Genomic DNA, 19,361 nt, shown 5'->3' with positions numbered 1-19,361 from the left:
TTTTTAATACTGCTCGTACCAACAATACGTAAGTACGTATTTATCGCACATATGTATGCATGTTCTCGATTACAGACCTTGAAGTATGAAATCGAGAAATTTTTTTCGGAGTATATATATATATCATAATTATAATAATAATAATTATTATTATTACTTTTATATTTTATATTTTAACACGTAAAGGACATGAGAAATTGTGATTGTATTGGTTTTATGACAATTATGACGATTATGACAATTATTGTGTCGCACGTTAATGTAATAACCTTTAATAGATTTATTTCAATTTGTCGATCATTAAATAGAATATTACAGATATTCGAGACGAATATTGATATATCTTTTTGCCCAACACGATGAATGGCCTTTCATCTATATGTTTTTTCCCCCATCAAAGATAGATATTATTTTTCATCCGTTGTATTTACGACGTAAGACGTTCACATTCTTCTTCGGTGTATTATGTCAGTTTTTATGAAAAAAAAAAGAAAAAAAAAGAAACGAAGAAAAAGGATCCCATTACACGTGTGTATGAAGTAAAACCGATCGAACTATTACAGGCTATTGGCACTGAAAATAAAATATTATTTATTATTATATTATCGATAGGAAAAAATTTTAATTTTGTGATTTGTGCTTTTTTGTTTATTTGTTTTATACATACCAATGTGGTAGTTCTTCGGGTTCGAGACAGCTCAAACTAACGGAATCAAATAATTTACCGTCACCGCATGTCAAAAGACGCGGATGTCCTTCGACGCAAGTTATCAATCTACCACAGTCACCAGGCACCGGGAATCTAAGAATAAATTTTTTAATTTAATAATAAATTTTTGAATTGATAATAAATATAAAATTACAATCAGTGTAATTGAATTTATATCGTACCTTGGGAAAGGCCAGAACTTTGCTGCAGCACTACGTGCTGGTACTTTGTGGGGACATTTGAAACCAACAATGGCTTCCGGATTACAATATGGCAAAAGTTGATCAGGCCAAACGCAAGTGTGAGTTTTTGGATCGTATGCTAAACCAGCGTCACAATGTTCTTGAAGTGGTTGTCCATGAACACATTTGATGTAAGTAGTGCTACAGGTATCACTGTCGGGATAAAGTCCAAATTGAAATTCGCAACCGGGCGAGCTCAAAGGTGTAACTGTAAATTAATTATTTTAAAATGTAAATTAATTTGTTAAAATATGATGAAAGAAAAATGAATACATTTGTATATAATGTTTTGATAGTGTATCAATTGGTATAAATAATATTTGTTAAGGTATAATTACGATCATGTTTGCGGTGTCCACAATTAACGGCCCAATAATAATTGCAATGATTATGTACAGCACCGTGTCCGTCAAATAATAAACCATTTTCACAATGTTCGAGTGTCAACGTGCCGTTCGTACATAAAAAGAAACTATTGCAATCCTCTGGATGAGCATATGCGTGGACTCCATACGGATCGGGGCATGGCGGTGCACCGAAAAGCGTAGTAGCTTTAACTAAAAAATAATGTATATATATTATCAATATGAATTCAATCGAATATCGATAGAAATATATATATATATATATATATATATATATATATATATATGATATATATTGAAGGAAAGTGAAAAAGATAGAGAGAATCTATAAATATCGTTGGTAACATTTTTATTTCATCTATACGTATATGTTTATGGGTCTCAAGGATAAAATAGATTGTAGACTTTCTGATCATAAAGATCGAATGTTCTTTAAGCTTCGAATAATGAATATGATAATTATTATTTTATTATTATTTTTTTATAACAATAATAAAAATAGTTAATGTACAATAATAATTAATATAAAATATTTAGAACATAAAAAATAAGGAATAATAATATAGAATAATAAAAATAGATATAATACAATAATAATAATTATTATTTTATTATTATTATCATTATCATTATCATTACTATCAAAAAAAAAAAAGAAAAGGAATAAGAAATTGTTCTTCAGATCAAAAAGAAATAAAAAAAGGTTTACGCTTACGACGAATATGAAAAAATAATGTAAAAGAAAAAAAATGAATAAGAAAGCGAAAACGAAAATCAAAGAAAAAATAGAAAAAAAAAGAATCTACAGACGAAAGGAAGATCGGCGTTATGTCATAATAGACGTTTATCTACGAATCAGAACGATAACTAGCCGTCCATATGGTAAGAAGAAAAAAGCATAGCTGGTAAGAAACGATCGATCGTGGCGAACGAGGTGAACGCGGAACTGTGGACGACGCCTCGTTGTCGTCATTTCGATTCGAGTATCCGAGATGGAAAGTTAATTCCGATGGTAAATAAAGATGGTGCGTGTGGGATGTAACGTCCGGACGTATCTTACGCGTCGTCTGTTTGCATCATTGTGATGCGATGCGTCAATGCACTCGCGTACGTTGATCGATAAGGACTACGATCCTCCTGAACGTGGCGAAAATTTAATAACGACGTAATAAACTCCATAACTCGCGCATACTTGTGTTTTGTATATATATATATGTATATGCGACAAATGTGTTAAAAAAAAATCTCACACGCACATGCGCGTATTCGCGTGCTCACGAAAAGATAAAGAAATAAAAAAAAAAAGAAATAGAAATAAAAATAAAAAAAAAATAATGAAAACTCACCCGACGATGACAATACGGCCAACAAGAGGGCCAATCGGATCGTGCTTCTCGAACGGCTCATAGTCCGAATAATATTGTTAGATTTAAATTGTTCTCTACTGTTTTGTCTGTATTTTCAACTATGACTATATCTCAATGCTTCCTCGACGATTGGCTCGAACAGTTATTGGCCTCGAGAGAACACCAGGACTTCTCTCCCTTCACTCGGATTCGTGAAAAGCATGTCTCACGACCCCACCCTTCTTCCTTACTTCTCTACTCACTCCTCACTCACTCACACTTGCTCACTCACTCGCCTGTCTTTCTTTTTAGCGATTTCTTAACCGACCGCAGTTCGTTCGTACGCTTTCGTCGTTCGACCGAACGCACCCGAAGAAAGGATCATGAGTTAAACATCATGAGCAAAAACAACGGGATTGGATAGTTACGTTAAAAACGCGTACTCGTTTTACGTACGATTTTTTCTCTATTTTTCTTTTCTTTTGTGTTTTTCAATATTCTTTGGTCGTATTTCTTTGTTCTTTTTTTTCTTCTTTTTCATTAAAATTTTGATCCTATTTTTATTAATTATTAAAGCGTTCTCATGGATAGGCATTAAACATTTAATACAGTTTTTGGATATATTAGGGATAAAGAAAAATTTTCTAAAAAAGCTCACCTTTCTAATAGTTTTTCTTTGCATTTAATAATTTCTCTCTTTTAGCTGTTCGTAATTATTCCTTCCTTCTACTCTCTTCTCCCTTTTTTCCTCACCACTCTTTTTATATATCCATCTATATGCGTGCTTGCTTATTGAAGCGATCAATTAAGAACGATAGCATGTACTTGTTAATATTTTCTACGTTGTCGAGCAATCTTTCTTTTCCTTTTTTTTTTCATTTCCGCATTCCACAAAATTTCTTTGTAAAACAAAAAAAAGAAAGGAAGAAAAAGAAAACGAAAGAACAAAAAGTAAATAAGAAAAGAAAAGAATATAAAAATTATAAAAATCGAGCTTCTTCGAATTAATTCGTATAATAACTAACTATAATAATTAATTCGTGAGATACGTTTTGGTCAACAGTGACATGACGGACATCCTAAACGACGATGAGCTGTTCACGACCATTTTTGGTATAACTATGTAGTGACTTACCTATTCGATAAATCGAAAAAAAATCGACTCGTATTTATACGACTACCGATCTTGCATACGAACGAACGGTAAGAAGAAGAGATAGACGTTAGCATAATCGCAACGTTCGCATAACGTAACTAACGATTACGGCTGGCGTTGATCACGCATACAGGTCTTTTTCTGGTATATGTGTATGTTCGTGTATATGTAAGTACTGTTATATATGTACTTGCAATCTACTATATGTTTATATATATACGGTCTATCTCTTTTTATATTTTCTCTTTCTCTTTTTCTTTCTCTTTCTCTTTCTCTTCTACCCCGGACCTTTAACGATCTTACGTAAGATTCCACCATACCATTCGGTTCGAAGACCGGCAAGTGATTGGTTGTAGATGTGAATGTGGTGAAAGCCGACGATGACGACGACGACTATGACGACGATTATTCTTACCCGATTTCGATAACTCGGCATTGTTGGCACCTATAAAGGCAGACAAATTTTTCGAAGAATTTCGTAGGCTCTATGTTTAGGATGTAATCTATCTAATTTTATTACACGGATAAAGTTTCTTTCTTTTTTTCTTTTTTTTTCTTTTTTAAATCATTATCTGGGATTTATCGCAAATTTTTTTTCTAATATAACATGCAGTTTCACGAATAATGTTAGATTAGAAGAGTTTCGTTGTATTTTAGATTTAATCTAATTAATTTTATTGCAGATAAAGTTTCTTTTCTTTTTCTTTTTTTTTTTTTTTTAATTATTATCTGAGATTTATCGAAAAAAATTTTTTTAACGCAAGGCGCAGTTTCTCGGATGATATTAGAAGAATTTCGTAGATTGTACGTTTAGGATCTAATCTATCTAATTTTATTGCAGATAAAGTTTCTTTCTTTTTTGTTTTTTTTTTTTTTTTGTAACTATTATTTGAGATTTACTGCAAATTTTTTTCTCGATGCAATACGAAGTTTCTCCTATAATATTAGCTCATGTAATAGAAATATCAAAATTTTTTTTCGATAAGATAGAAGTAGTTTCTTTTTTATGTCAAACAAACGTATCATTTTCGTCATTATTGCATTGTTACTTTCTATAAAGATAGAAAGATTTTTCGAAGAAATTCACATCTTACGTTTAAGATTCTAATCTATCTAATTTCCAATCTAATATCTAACGATCTAATTATCTAAATACATCACTTTCAATTCTAATCTATAAATCTATTCAATTAACAATCCGATTGTATATTACCTTTTGTCAATGTGATTTTAATGAAAAAAAAAAAAAAAAAAGAAAAAATTCTTCTAATGTAAAAAGTTTTGATAGGAAATCTACGTGAAAGTATTTCTTATTATGATATATATATTTTTTTTAATAAATATATCACGATTAAATGGATAAAACTAATAACAATTTTATATTCGTTTAAGATATAAATATATCCTTTATAATAAACAAACCGCGAGTAAATAGCGATCATACTTTCACTCTTTTTCCAACTTACTTCGAATATCAAAGAAATGTTAATAATTTGTCCGTAGAATCGATGGAAGCAAGCGCATCGTTTATTACGTAAAGAGAAAGGTTGCAATCGCGTGAGTAAAGAGGAAAAAAGAGATAGAGAGAGAGAGAGAGAGAGAGAGAGAGAGAGAGAGAGAGAGAGAGAGAGAGAGAGAGAGAGAGAGAAATTACTCGAACGATTTTATAAAAGATATCTGAATCGTCGATCATCGATCGTCGATCTATATAATTATCGTAGGACGTTCATTAAATCATAGACGAGTCATCCGATAGCTATTCTACTTCGACAATCAACTATAGTTAATCTTAACTATGGTAATCGATACGTAGTTCTTCGAATGATATACGTTGATATTAAATGACACACGACATAATTATTTATGCTAGACACGATCTAATCGATCTAATCGGAGAGGTTAACGCTCAAGTTTTTCTCTGTCTTTTTTTTCTTTCTTTTTTTTTTCCTTTTTTTTTCTTCTTCTCAAGGTAGATGGAAAAAGATCGTCCGAGATGTATCACGCAGGTCTAGACATTTATATTACGTATATTATTATAATAATTATTATTATTATTATTTCTACAGGTAAAAAGTTATGCGCTATAAACGTACAGTAACGTATGGTAATAAATTGGCACCGTGTATATCTTCTGACTTAGTTCTTCCGTTTGTAATAATCCTCGCTGTAACAGAAAAAGAAAGAAAGAAAAACAAGTCGAGTGATATTTCGAAGGATCTTTATCTTTCCAAAAAAAAAAAAAATAAAAAATAAAAAATAAAAAAAGAAATATAAAAAGTAAAAAAGAAAAATTAGAAATTACCATCCCGGTACATTTTCGGGTTCGGTACACCTAAAACTTTCCTCGTTGTATACTGTGCCACTATCACATTGTCCCTTTTGCGGTACAACACCGTTCTTACATATGTAAAATTTGGCACAATCCTCAGGATGCGGATAGGTCGGATGAGGTAAAACACGTCCCAATGGACCAGCCACGTCACCGTCCGGACAAACGAAACCATCGTCAAGGACGTCGCGTTTAACGTTCTCGCATAATCTACTGGCGTCGGCCGGCCAAACGCAACTCGACATTTTATCCTCGTAAATCAAACCAGGTGGACACGGCATTATTTGTGGTATACCGTCTATGCAATTAACGAATCTATCGCAGGCTGTTGGATCCTCGTGCTTGAAATATCCGTTTGCTCGTGGACATCCTTTACTTGATTGTGGTTCCTCTGTATATACATATATATAGATGTGTGTAAATACATATATATATATACTTATATAAAAAAGTGTAATAATAAAATAAAAGAAATGTTTTATAATATACACGTATTTGTCAGTATTAAATATTAAATGGTACAGATATTTAATTATTTAATGATTATTTTATATTAATTTCGAATCGATTTATAAGAGTAGAAATATATATATTTATATTTATTATATATATATAAATATATTATATTTCTAATAATTAAATATATATATCTATGTATATATGTATATATAAGTCAACATACGTAATAAAGTCCTGTCGCCGCATGGAACATTAGCCGGTATATCGCAAAGTTCCTTTTTCGGATTATCGTCTCTGAATACGAGACCATCTTTACAAAGTTTTTCCTCGGGCTTACCGTCCACACAGGAATAATAAAGGTCACACTGTTCCAAATCTGGAAAAAAACCTTTAGACTCGGGACAACGAAATTGTCCTTCGATCTTGTTCAATGTCAGAAATAATAACATAAAGATTAATGGTACACGACGACGGATATACTCGTACGACATGACTCCTTTTTTTTCACCCCCTCCCGTATTTATCCTTATTATATTGATTTCAACGCTTTTACTAATCACTTGCTCGAACTACGTGATACGTGACACTCGTGTTCTATCTATTTATTTCCTTTTTTCTCTATTTCCTGCTAAATACAACGAACAGATTTCACACAAACAGATTATTTGCGGAGCGAATGCGTGTCAGTATATACTCCCGCTGCAGATTCGATAACAACTGATCCTGATTGGCACGGGCCCAACATTCTCCACCGTTGGTTTCTTACCTTGCATTTCACGATACCCCCACCCTCTTTCGCCGAAACTCTTCTCTCTCTCTCTTTCTCTCTCTATTTTCCTCTCTGTTTTATTCGCATGCTTCTCTTTCGCATAAACACGCACACGTATAACCTTTCTCCCTGCTTACAACTTGAGAAATTGCACGAAGTTACAATTACAGGATCATTTCGAACGTTACGATATCGTTTAAAAGAAAATTTTACTTTTTTATTTTTATTTTCTATCATTTATTTCCATACCCATCTCTTACTCCTACCATCAGCACCGATTTCGTTATCATTTTATTGTTATCATTGTCATAATATCTTATCGGATCTCCTTTTATTTCTACCATCGATAGAACAGCTACATATATACACGTATATGTCCAAATTGCATCCTACTCTTATTCGTTTCACGTTCGACCGATTTGACCTCGACTGGCCGAGACGATTTGATTTTCTGACATTTCGAAGATAGTCCTTATTCTCACCCACCCTTTTCCTTTCTCCTTTAACATTCATATCTATTCATCCTATACAATCTCTTTGACATTTCCCAAGTAACTTTCTTGCTAACCGTTGTGACATTAATATCTTCGTTTTCATACTTAGGGATTCTCTCTAATCGCGAATAAATAACAACGATTGTAAATCTTGCCCTCCTCACCCACCCCTTCATACTCACACTTCTTACTTCTCCCCTCAAACCTCCATTATTTTTAGACTTATCAATTTAATTTATTTCTCCACGCTTAGATACTTTATAATAGGAACATTATAACTGGAATGACGAAATAATATCATCATTTTCGAATGAACGAAACGTTTCAGATTATTTTCAGTTTATTCGGTTTATCAACGTTAAGGTTAGATATTTTATAATTGGAAAAATATAACGAGTCAGGCTCTGATCGAGAGAAAGTCCATCGAGGACAAGTGTATCCATATGGTATGGATAAAAATGTCTCTCTGTTTGCATAAGAGAAATCGTTATTACAGAGAAATTACTTTGCATTATTACTTTATTATATTACAAAAATAAATCTGACAAATTCTTTTTTTACCCTTTGATTTTACAGAGGTCTATCAAAAAAAAAAAAGAAACGTAAGCATTTCGTAAAAAAAGATTGAAAACGAGTTTATATAGATATCTATTGATTTTCTTATGATTCGTAACTCTTTATTATTATTACTTTTTTTTTTTATTATTAAGAATCAGCTATAAGACATTTGGTAAAACAGTTAAAACCAAATTTATATAAATATTTATAGATTGTTTCTTTTTTTCCTTTTTTTTCTTTTCTTAATGATCGACTATAAGATAGAAAGAAGAAGAAGCAAAAAAGGAAAAAAAGAAAAAGACCATTTCGTAAAAATCTTGAAACCAATTTTATGCAAATATCCATAGATCGTTCTTCCCTTTTTTTTTTTCTTTTTTCAATCATCGACTGCGAGATAGAAAGAAGAAGGAAAAAAGACAATTTCGTAAAAAATTTGTAACCAATTTTATGCAAATATCTATAGATCGTTTTTTTGCTTTTTTTTCCTTTTTTCAATCATCAGCTACGAGATAGAAAGAAGAAGAAAGTGGGATCGAACATGTTGAGCCCGTCAGAGTCGGAGTAATGGAAAAATAGAAAATAACCAAACGACGGAGAAAGTTTTCGGCGTCTATCTGTGTGAGTAAATACGATTGTACCGTAGAAAACGATTCCAAGGCCTTTCGAATTCGTTCGAAGTCGAGATTTCAATAACGAATAGTTTAACTGTCACGAATCACGTATACCTACTTACTTAAATAAGTATAAGTCAAGTTATGCTCGTCAATCGGCTGTTTAACTTTCTAACGATTACACGAGATAATGTTTTTGATAAACGAAGAATAACGATGGAAGGAAGTAGAGAGGGATGGGGAGTGAGAGAGAATAACGTTTATTAAAACGTAGCAAAATTCATTTAGGTCGGGTAATCAACGATCATGAAAATAATATTAAGTTATAGAAAAGGAAAAAAAAATTCATAGATAAAGATGAAGAGAGAGAAGAGAGAGAAAGAGAGAGAGAGAATAAAACGTTATCTAAGGTAAAAATTAAAATTTATTTCGAAACAATAATACGCCTAGTTTCTCACGTAAATGATTATTATTACAAACTAATCGCGATTAAAAATAAAAGGCAGTACGAGCGGCGTCCCGATGCGGGACATATGAGTTTCGAATGATCCTTTATGGTTTTTTGTCATCATCCTTGTACCAGTCCTCGCTGTAAAATAGAGAGAGAGAGATAGATAGAAATAGATAAAGATAGAATAAGAAAGAGAAAGAGAGAGAAGAAAAAGAAAGGAAAGAATATATATATTTATCAATGACAAAGAAAAGTCAATATGAATTGGATCTCTCCAAAGCAATTTGTTCTTAATACGTGTATTTGTTTATTTGTTTTTTTTTTTCTTTTTTCAAATACGTACCATCCGGGAACGTTTTCAGGTGCGTCACACCTCTGTTGCTCTTCGTTGTACACAGTACCGTCGCTACAACCCTGTTCACGTGGTGTCACTCCATTCAAACATACGTAAAACTTTTGACAATCGTCCGGATGTGCAAATTTAGGATGATCGATAGCCATACCTCGGCTATCTAATTGACTCTCCTTCGGACACTCGAAACCATCCTTCAATTTCTTATCCACCACTCCGCATCCCTATAAAAAAAGAGAAAAAGAAACAGAGAGAAAGAGAAAAGATGATAATTAACACATGTATCTCGTTTATAAAAGTAATCGAAATTAAAACAATAAAAACGAGTACGAATATTTTATATATATATACACGTAACATCAGGTAATGTTCGCTTTCTTTTTTACTTTTATCGTAATAATAGATTTTATGAATTATTCGTATCATTATCAATTTACCGGATCGTAGATCCGACGATAATAATAATTTGTTTTAAGGTAACATAAACAAGGTATTAAAAGGAAAATTAATATTTTACCTCACGTCCAGCACTGTCCGGCCAAACGCAAGTTCCGCTATATTCATCGAAATGCAAACCTGTAGTGCATGTTATTTCAATGGCTTCGCCGTCGATGCAATTGTAAAATACATTGCAAACCGACGGTTCTGGATGAGCGAAGAAACCATTTCTACGTGGACATTTTTTCGTTGGTTGTGGTGGTTCTGTTGAAGTGAGGAGGGAGAGAGAGAAAGAGAGAGAAAAAATGATTAAAAGAGTAAAAATTATAAGAATATATTAAATTCAACGTCATTAATGCCTTAGCTTATTAATTATTGACTGACACTGTATCCTGTATGTCAAGGACGTTTAACCGCGGAAGCGAAAGACACTGTTAACTCCTTTCCACTCGCGAAAGTTCTCGTCTCGTTTGACTTCACAGGCACACGATATCGTATTTCAATATTTCAAAAATCACTGGATATAAAAACGACATGAACTACCATTTAATTTTTTTTCATTAATCCAACAATCACTTTTCCTCATTTTCATTTATCCTCGTAATTGGAACGATTGTTCGATCAAAGAAAAAAATCTGTACCGATTAATCGATCGATCAATTAATTATTTATAGTGTAACCTTTTTTTTTCTTTTTTTTTTTATCAATAATCCATAAGCAAGTAGCTGATAGAAGAACTTACGCAACTCAAGACGATCGCCGCAATCGACGTTGAAAACATGATCGCACTTGTTGACTTTGCGGTTTAAGGGATCGAAAACTAGCCCGTCGGGGCATAATTTTTCCGTAGGTACGCCGTCCAAGCAGTCGTAATATTTGTCACATTGTTTCACATCCTCGTATTGGCCATCTTTGTTCGGACAATTGAAAGCACCATCTGAAAATATTTATCAATCTATTTGTCAATCTACTCCTCGTTCGATAATCCTTTTTTTTTATAATTTTATGAAAAACATTAGAAATTAATAATTGGCGATATATAATTATTATGACGAACAATTCGAATTATCAATCTAATACGAATATTATACTCTTAATGTTACAATAAAGTTTATTTTTTAGAACGTTCAAAATTCGTTTCATAAAAAGGATATTTCTAACGATTGTTCTATAAGAGTCGTCGCGAAAGCGAGAGTAAAGTAAGTACAAAACGCTTGGCTACCGGTATCAAAAGCGGTTTGGCGAACAGTTACATTCGATTCTTGAGGTTGACGAACCCTGTACTATTTCCTTGCCGGTTCGCAAACGTGAATTTCTTCAGGAAGTTTATAATATATCGACGGATAGCGATAATATTTTAGTTTTATTATGTAATTGTACGATTTACTAGTTTATAAAGGACGTACGATAAAACCATGGCATATTACTTATGCAACATCTGAGCCGATAGAGATATTCTGACATTTACAATTTAGAAAGTTTAATACGAGACTGTCTCCGTAATTCTACGCACAAACTATACTTCTTTTCTTCCGATACATATATATGTATATGTATATGTATATGTACATGTATATGTATATAAATGCCTACTCTGTTCGTAATGAATTTTTATATTTTCTCTCTTTTTCTTTTTTTATATCTAAATTTCACAAAGAATTAGATACTTGTAAGTTGGTAAGTACTTACTTACCAAGAAGAAAGTCAGTCAATGTTTCATTAAAATCAATTGACTTTTTGTTACGAGCGCCATTACAACTATTTCACGTTTTACGGATGAACGAACGAAATTTTATTTTACCTCAGACAAAATGATATATTTATCTTCTATTATCTTATCTTTTTTCTGTCTATTTCTCTTTTCTTTTTTTTTTCTCAAAGTCGATCGTCAACAAGTAAGAATAAAGTATTCTCAAAATCTATAATTATCAATAATCCTGTCAATCAATTTAATCGGGATTAATAAAAATGTTATCTTTAAATAAATTCAAATAAAAAATTAAGAGGATACCCATATGTTCGATTGTTGCTTGTAAATACTTAAATTATTACATAAATACTTGGCGTATTTTAACGTGAAATATTATCTTTTTTGTTGTCTATTTTTACTTTATTAAAAAAAAAAAATACGTTTCGATGGAATAAGAAATTAAAAAAGAAGAAGAACAAGAAGAAGAAGAAGAAGAAGAAGAACGAAAAGAAAGAAAAGAAGAAAAATACTCACGGGCAACCGCAGCTACGGCCAGGATCGTCGCAAGACATTCTCGAATCATATTTTTTTTTCTTTATTCTTTACTTTTTTCTTTTTTTTTTTCTTGATGCCTCGATTCCGACGCTGTCGATCGAAAAAAGAAAATAATTTAAATAACGAATCGAATGTAAACGACTTATAAAATAAAAAAAAAATATATAAGTATGTGATATATTAGATATATCTTCAACGATATATTTTTTAGAAATATATATACAAGAAAAGAATATTTTTTGAACGCTCTTTAGAGAATGGCGTCTCCTTCGCGAAGTACTGCAGCTCTTCGGTTACTCGTCGCGGGGGTATACCCTGTCAATCCCCACTATGTTCGTCGTTTCTTAACCTCCCAGTCCCCGCCCCCCACCACCACCACCACTACCTCTTACTCCCCACTCCCCACTCCGCCTCCCACCTCCCACTTTCACGATTCGTTTTCTTCGCTGGAATACCGTCGAGAATTAAGATTAATCGAATACCGCATGCTTTTACCATTCCCTTTCTTCTTTCCATGCACGCGCGACTTTGTTACTCTCACTTTGTTCCTTCAAAATAGAATTTATTTTCTCCCGAAAAGACGATATTCTGAGGAAATATCAATCTGTTTTGTTTTATAATTTTGTTCTAATTATTAATATGATTTTATATATATATATATTATTATATTATTAATTGAAGTATATTTATTCAATTATATATATTTAATAATGATATATATATGTAATTATATTATTAATATGTATATATATATAAATATATACTAAATTATTAATATATATATATATATATATATTTCGTTATTGAATATATATTGCAGTATACTTTTAATAATAAAAGTAGAAAATGAATCAAAAAATAAAAGTAGAAACATGAAAAAAGCGGATGTAAGAAAGTATACGAATTAAATATATTTTTTCTGATATAAATATGTCATTTATTTGAAAAAAAAAGGAGAGAAATAATTAATTTCCAATCGACAAAGTTTAATTTTTAATCTTGCAAGTAAGAATTATTCTCCATCTTTCGTCTCCGACACGAAATCCTTCTAATGTGAAAATTCCTTTATATGACATTTTCTTTATTTACTACTCGTCATACTCCATTAGACGTTTTAAATTTCAACGACGTTCACGATATTTCTGTTATTCGATTTTTCAAGTATTTATACGGGAATTGCATTGAAAAACTTACGTTTAGCTGGTTAGTTAACTATTAAACTTTCACTGTTTATCTGTAACTCACAGGTCGATCTATATTAATTATTATTACGGAAGTATCAAAATTATTATTATTGTATTTTTCTTTCTCCTTTTTTTTTTTTTATTCCAACTCATATTTAGTAACGAATTAATAAACATACCTCATAGTGACTAAACGAAGAAACATGTTTCATAAAAAATTATTAAAGAATTTTTATCCATGATATTTATATGAAAAAATAGAAGTGAAAGAATAAAAAAAATTATATTAAAAAGAAAAAATTAAAATTAAGAAATAGAGAAATAAACTTAAAAAAAAAGAAAAGAAGAAAGAGAGGAGAAAGAAAAGAGAAGAATCGGGTTATTTAATAGAATTTGCGTTTTTTAAATCGAATAATGGTAATGGGATCTTCTTAAGGATTTCTAATCCGTCGATCTGTCATAAAACGAAGGTTTCTGCTTTATACAACGTCGCAGCACCCGATAATTTCGACATAGTAGAGATAGGATGTACTTTCACCGGAGTTCATTCCCACCATCCACCTAATTATTATTTTACGTTGGTTTACGAGCAAATTCTTCTTTCTGCGTAACGCATTGTTTCCCTAACTTTTATAATTATAACTGCATTTAACCTTCTTCTTTTACAAAACTAATACTCTCTATCTCTCTCTCTTTCTCTACTATTTATATATATATAAAATAGATACATGTGTGTGTATGTGTATGTGTACAAAGTGTCATAAAAATGAGATCTTATGAAAAGTTAATCATCGGATGAAAGTAATATCCGTTTGATATAAATCATTAATATATCATTTATCGATTCATAATTATGATTTATAATTATAACATTTAACTATTTATAAACTTCGCGCTAAACAAATTTTTCATTTAATCATTCCGATAACGATTGTTCTTGTATCATTTATAACGATTAATTAGACTAGATCGGTGCGAGATATTATGTAGATCGTATATAAATAATTTATATGCGTCGACGGTAAAGTGTTTCGCTTAATGGCTCTGTCTATGTGTGTTTTTTATTTAACTATATATATTATATTTCTAATAATGATTTTATAATTAATCGATATGAGGATTGATCGTAAAAGAAAAAATGGATTCGTCGATAATTATCATTGATGAAGAAAAAAAAAGATAAGAAAAAGAAAAATAATTTCGATATTGACTCGCACAATATGGTGGCAATGTGTATGACATTGGCATAAAAAAAGAAAAAAATGAATATAAATAAATAACTAAGAAAAGTGACATTTGTTTTATTATAGATGACAAATTTCAATTGTAAAATATCTCAAGGTAGAATCTACGAAAGTTTATTATTTTAAGTTGGCCGTGATCCTTTTCTTCTATTTTGACCACCGCCGGCAGGCTTAGGCTTTGGCGGTGGATTTTCTAATGCATCTAATTCCTCGTCGGTCAATTGATCCTTGTACCAGTCCTTACTGAAATTGTCAAAGAAACGAACACGATCAAAAAAAAATATTGAGCCAAGTGTCCGTAAAAAAAAGAAAAGAGAAGAAATCGAACCTTCGAAAAGAAAAATTAATTGCCTAATTTTTGTTAATAATTTACGTAAATTCATTGTTTATTAAGATCGTTAAAATTAAATCGTTCGTATCATTTCAAAAAGAAAAAAAAACAAATTAGGATAAATAATTCTGTGTATATCATACCATTCTGGAATTTTTCTAGCCCAATCGCACTTTCCTGTGCGTTCGTCAAATGCTTGTCCAAGTTTACATCCACTTCTCCTTGGTATCTCACCATTTACGCATACGTAAAAATATTGACAATCCTCGGTGTCGGGATATCTTGGATGAGTTGCCGCAACCGAATCGTCGACCTTCGGACAGGTAAAATTAAATAATTCTCTGGATCCGCAGCCCTTTTTTTGTGCCTCGTCAGGCCAATTGCATATGCCAGTCTTCTCGGAAAATACAAGTCCGTCTGGACACGTAATCATGTTGTATTTCCCTTCGACGCAGTAATAGAAAGTGTCGCAGTTCCTTGAATCCTCGTGTGCAAAATATCCGTGCATACGTGGACAGTGCGGCGATGGTTGAGGTTTTTCTAATATTTATATAAAAAGAAAAAGAAAGAAAAAATATATATATGGATATCGTGTTAAGTGAATTAAGTGAATTAAACCTTTTTCCTAGCTTCCAAAGGGCATTGACATTTTATTTTTTTATTTTTCTTTTTTTCCGAAGAGAAATTCGATCGAATTGAAAGGAATGCAATTGAAAAGAATCACTGAATAATTCCGCATTCTTCCGTTGTTACTTTGTTTTCATTCGTACTATGGGAAAATATTTATTCTTTCTTCTCGATTTCGTTACAAGCAAACTGCACGAAACTTCACAGGCAACGTTCTAACTTTTTCTTTATAGGAAAAAAAAAGTTACAATGAAAAGAAACAAAGAGTTTTTAATCCTTTTTCGGAAAAATCAAAAAAAGAAAAGAAACAAACAAAAATAAAAAAATACCCAAAATAATAATCTCTCGACATCGCAATGATCCCTTTAACAAAAAGATCGATCGATTCGAACCTTTTAATCCTTAAATGACAAAGGAAAATAAATCCCAAGCAAATAATATATTTACGACATTTACATTTGAAAAATTTATACTCAAGTATGTTTGAAGAATTTACTTCTACTTTTGTTTCTTTTTTCCTTTCGTCTCCTTTCCTTTCCTTTTCCTCTTTTTTCTTTTTTTCTTTTTACAGTCTTTGAAAACGAGTTTCGTGTCGACCTTTCTCCGTGTCGTTTGATTCCCTTGTCACGTTCTTCTCTCGAACGTAACCTTGAGTATGAGAAAAGAGAAAATAGAGTCGTCGTCGTCCTCATCATCGAGTTGCATTTCGAAAAAGAAAATGGCGATGATTTGTATTCGACGATTTGAAAAAATACGAAAGATGCAAGGGATGTTTTGAGAATGAGCAGAAGAAAAAAAAAAGGTTTAAGAATGAACAAAGAAAGAAAGAAAGATGTGACAATGACGACGACAACGACGATGATGATAATGATGATGATAACGTACGTAGTTCTGGTCTCTTGGTACAATCAATGCCAAACGGTAAATCACACTTCTCATGTTGCGGACTGAAATCATTGAAGACCAAACCATCCGGACAAAGTTTCACCGTAAATTTCCCGTCCCGACAATCGTAGTATTTGTCGCATTGTTCACCGTCGGGAAAGTAACCATTTGGTTCAGGACATTGATCCGATAGTTCGTCCTCGTCCTCGTATTTTTCTTGCTCCTCATCGACCGTCCTCGTGACTCCTTCTTCCTTTCTTTTCAACGATGGCAATGATGCCTTACGACGACTTTGCTCGGCCGCCTCCTGTTTTCTCGTTAAGGCAGTTGCAGTAGCTGTTTTAAGAAAAAAAAAAGGAGAAAAATTACAAAGAAAAAAATATGTTATTTACTGCAGAGAGAAAGAGAGAGAGAGAGAGAGAGAGAGAGAGAGAGAGTTCAACGATAATTAGTACCATCAACTTATTATAGTGATTTTAAACAATTGTCCAATTAACCTACGCTGTTATCGAGCAGATTTGAAAGTAGTATCTAACCGTAAAGGTATTTATGTAAATGCATCCTCTAAAGAATCCTTGTTATTTTATATAAGAGAAAGTATAGATCAATTGTTAAGCGACAAGGACGTTTATGTAAGGGGAGGAGGAATGGGGGATGAGGGGAGATAAAGAATGCAGGCATATATCGAGGATATATGTAAGAATAATACAATAAAAGATGAGAGAATTAATCGATCTGAGATGACAAGAAGGGTCAACTGGTTCAAATATTTTCAAGGTGATACGACGTCTACGTCCCTGAAGAAACGTGCCGGTCGACCTCGGTAACGAATGAAGAAAGCGAGAAAGTTAGCAACTTTCCTGCGTATTTTAGACGTTTTATCTATATATATGTATATAGACACAGATCAGTGATTCTTCTAATTGATCGTACAATTTCGCCTCCGTAATTAATCTAATTAATTAAATTGCTAATTGGAGTAACTTCTACTGAAAGATATTTTATCAAGAAAAAAAAAAAGAATAAGACAAAAATTACCGATTAATAAATCCTCAAAAATCTATTTATACCTATCCAATGCAATTACTTGCAGGAACGTATCACGAATCTCTAAAAAAAGAAACACTTTCCATGTGAAAACAAAGAGTCTTTGGATTTGAAAAACGTTTTCTTGTGGATACGTCCGGTGGATCGAGAGAATTAGAATATAAAACGATTAATGAGAATCCTTAAGACGATAAGAATGAAAATCTAAGCGCATATGGTATGTGAAAAAGGGTTCGTTTCATTGAACTCATCTAATTTGAATAGACACGTCAAATAGAAATGTTCACGTCTAAGCAGATCGATTGTAATTAGGGAACGTGTCGTAATTTACGAAAGTGTCTTGCTAATAATAGGATAGAATAAAAAAGAGAAAAAAAGAAAAGTAAATAAATAAAAAAAAAAAGAAAAGAAAAAAATATCTGCTAAGTTCGTAAGAACGCTAATACTGTCGCTACTATCGCTGTTGTCGCTACTGTTTTTGTTTTCCTATTGCTGTTGCTGTGTTCTACGAACTTACTTAAACAGACGAGTAGGCACAGAAAACACGCCTTCTTCATCTTAATAGAGGAGAGGAGTAGGTGTGCCGTTAGACGTTTGATTATGAACCGCGCGTCTCCTCGAAATCGCGAATTCAATTACGGTTCTTTAAACCCGATGAAATTGATGACTAGAGACTACTGGGCCGCGTCGATGCGAAACCTGGTCTTTATATGTATCCCCCACTATAACCACGCGCTGACGATGATGAGGTTACAACACTACCAAGATCGCGTACAGTCTAAGGAGAACCGTTAACCTCTTCTGCATGCTCACTTGCATCTCGTACATTTGATTTATCGAAAAGTTGCATCTCCTTTGAGATTCTTCCATTGTTGTTTCACGAGAAAAAAAGAAAAAAAAATAGAGAGAGAGAGAGAGAGAGAGAGAGAGAGAGAGAGAGAGATAAGAAGAAACCAATTTGATTTTCATTGAATTGTTATTTTTTTTTTTTTTTTTTTTAGAACTTCCCGTCGAAGGATTATAAACTTTCCCTATGGTGGAAAAGATTTAATCCTTTGTTTGTTGACGATCCTATTTAATAAATGTACTTCATTGTATTCTCGTACGCTGCGTTGAATTCTCATAGAGAATCTAATTAAAATTTGATTAATTGACGAAGCTTAACCGGATCGTGTTGAACAAATGTTAGGGTTACATTCTTTTCTTTAAGTTCTATATATATCGTTTAATATATATTTGTATATATGAACGGACGGTTCGCAAAGAAAATAAAAAAATGATGGCACGACGCGTTAGGGAACGTTACGAATCCACCTTGAAATTCCAATATCCTAAAATGTCAAAAGGTTCACCAGTTATCCTGAAAGGACTAAGACGACGAGGTCCCGTACAACAGATACACGTACTACTTACTTAACTGCGATATCTTAAAATTGTCTTCGTTCGTATTTTTTAAGAAATGTTTGATAATAAATTTCCTGGTTTAATGCGATTAAAAAAAGAAAGAAAAAAGAAAATA

The 19,361-nt window shown here is 32.1% G+C and overlaps 4 protein-coding genes across 6 annotated transcripts; all 4 read right to left on the bottom strand.

Moving 5' to 3' along the window:
* Window positions 1-256: 256 nt before the first annotated feature.
* LOC127071349 (protein obstructor-E-like) lies at window positions 257-3,155 on the bottom strand. The gene is made up of 5 exons (XM_051010524.1): window positions 2,663-3,155; window positions 1,290-1,508; window positions 892-1,159; window positions 668-802; window positions 257-573 (listed from the first exon to the last, which is right to left on the bottom strand). The coding sequence occupies exons 1-5, from the start codon at window positions 2,721-2,723 to the stop codon at window positions 558-560; spliced, it is 699 nt and encodes a 232-aa protein (XP_050866481.1). The 5' UTR covers window positions 2,724-3,155; the 3' UTR covers window positions 257-557.
* A 2,500-nt stretch (window positions 3,156-5,655) lies between these two features.
* Window positions 5,656-7,342, bottom strand: LOC127071347 (protein obstructor-E-like). 2 transcript variants are annotated; one of them, XM_051010517.1, is made up of 4 exons: window positions 6,830-7,342; window positions 6,121-6,538; window positions 5,912-5,982; window positions 5,656-5,826 (listed from the first exon to the last, which is right to left on the bottom strand). In XM_051010517.1, the coding sequence occupies exons 1-3, from the start codon at window positions 7,095-7,097 to the stop codon at window positions 5,955-5,957; spliced, it is 714 nt and encodes a 237-aa protein (XP_050866474.1). In that variant the 5' UTR covers window positions 7,098-7,342; the 3' UTR covers window positions 5,656-5,826; window positions 5,912-5,954. The 2 variants fall into 2 exon arrangements, with proteins under 2 accessions (XP_050866474.1, XP_050866473.1); XM_051010516.1 differs by lacking the exon at window positions 5,656-5,826 and having other exon boundaries at window positions 5,828-5,982; window positions 6,830-7,340.
* A 2,079-nt stretch (window positions 7,343-9,421) lies between these two features.
* On the bottom strand, window positions 9,422-12,803 carry LOC127071350 (protein obstructor-E-like). Of its 2 annotated transcripts, XM_051010526.1 has the most exons (6): window positions 12,748-12,803; window positions 12,504-12,614; window positions 11,022-11,216; window positions 10,359-10,543; window positions 9,833-10,065; window positions 9,422-9,627 (listed from the first exon to the last, which is right to left on the bottom strand). In XM_051010526.1, exons 2-6 carry the CDS (start codon window positions 12,550-12,552, stop codon window positions 9,591-9,593), a joined length of 699 nt encoding a protein of 232 aa, XP_050866483.1. In that variant the 5' UTR covers window positions 12,553-12,614; window positions 12,748-12,803; the 3' UTR covers window positions 9,422-9,590. The 2 variants fall into 2 exon arrangements, with proteins under 2 accessions (XP_050866483.1, XP_050866482.1); XM_051010525.1 differs by having other exon boundaries at window positions 12,504-12,802.
* Window positions 12,804-14,985: 2,182 nt separating this feature from the next.
* Window positions 14,986-18,527, bottom strand: LOC127071341 (protein obstructor-E-like). The gene is made up of 4 exons (XM_051010507.1): window positions 18,360-18,527; window positions 16,796-17,131; window positions 15,427-15,823; window positions 14,986-15,195 (listed from the first exon to the last, which is right to left on the bottom strand). Exons 1-4 carry the CDS (start codon window positions 18,397-18,399, stop codon window positions 15,075-15,077), a joined length of 894 nt encoding a protein of 297 aa, XP_050866464.1. The 5' UTR covers window positions 18,400-18,527; the 3' UTR covers window positions 14,986-15,074.
* Between the last annotated feature and the right edge of the window lie 834 nt (window positions 18,528-19,361).

The sequence above is a fragment of the Vespula vulgaris genome, chromosome 21, assembly GCF_905475345.1.
Source record: "Vespula vulgaris chromosome 21, iyVesVulg1.1, whole genome shotgun sequence".
Lineage (NCBI taxonomy): Eukaryota > Metazoa > Arthropoda > Insecta > Hymenoptera > Vespidae > Vespula > Vespula vulgaris.
The sequence above is the reverse complement of the archived record's forward strand: the minus strand, read 5'-3'. Positions and strand labels throughout refer to the sequence as shown.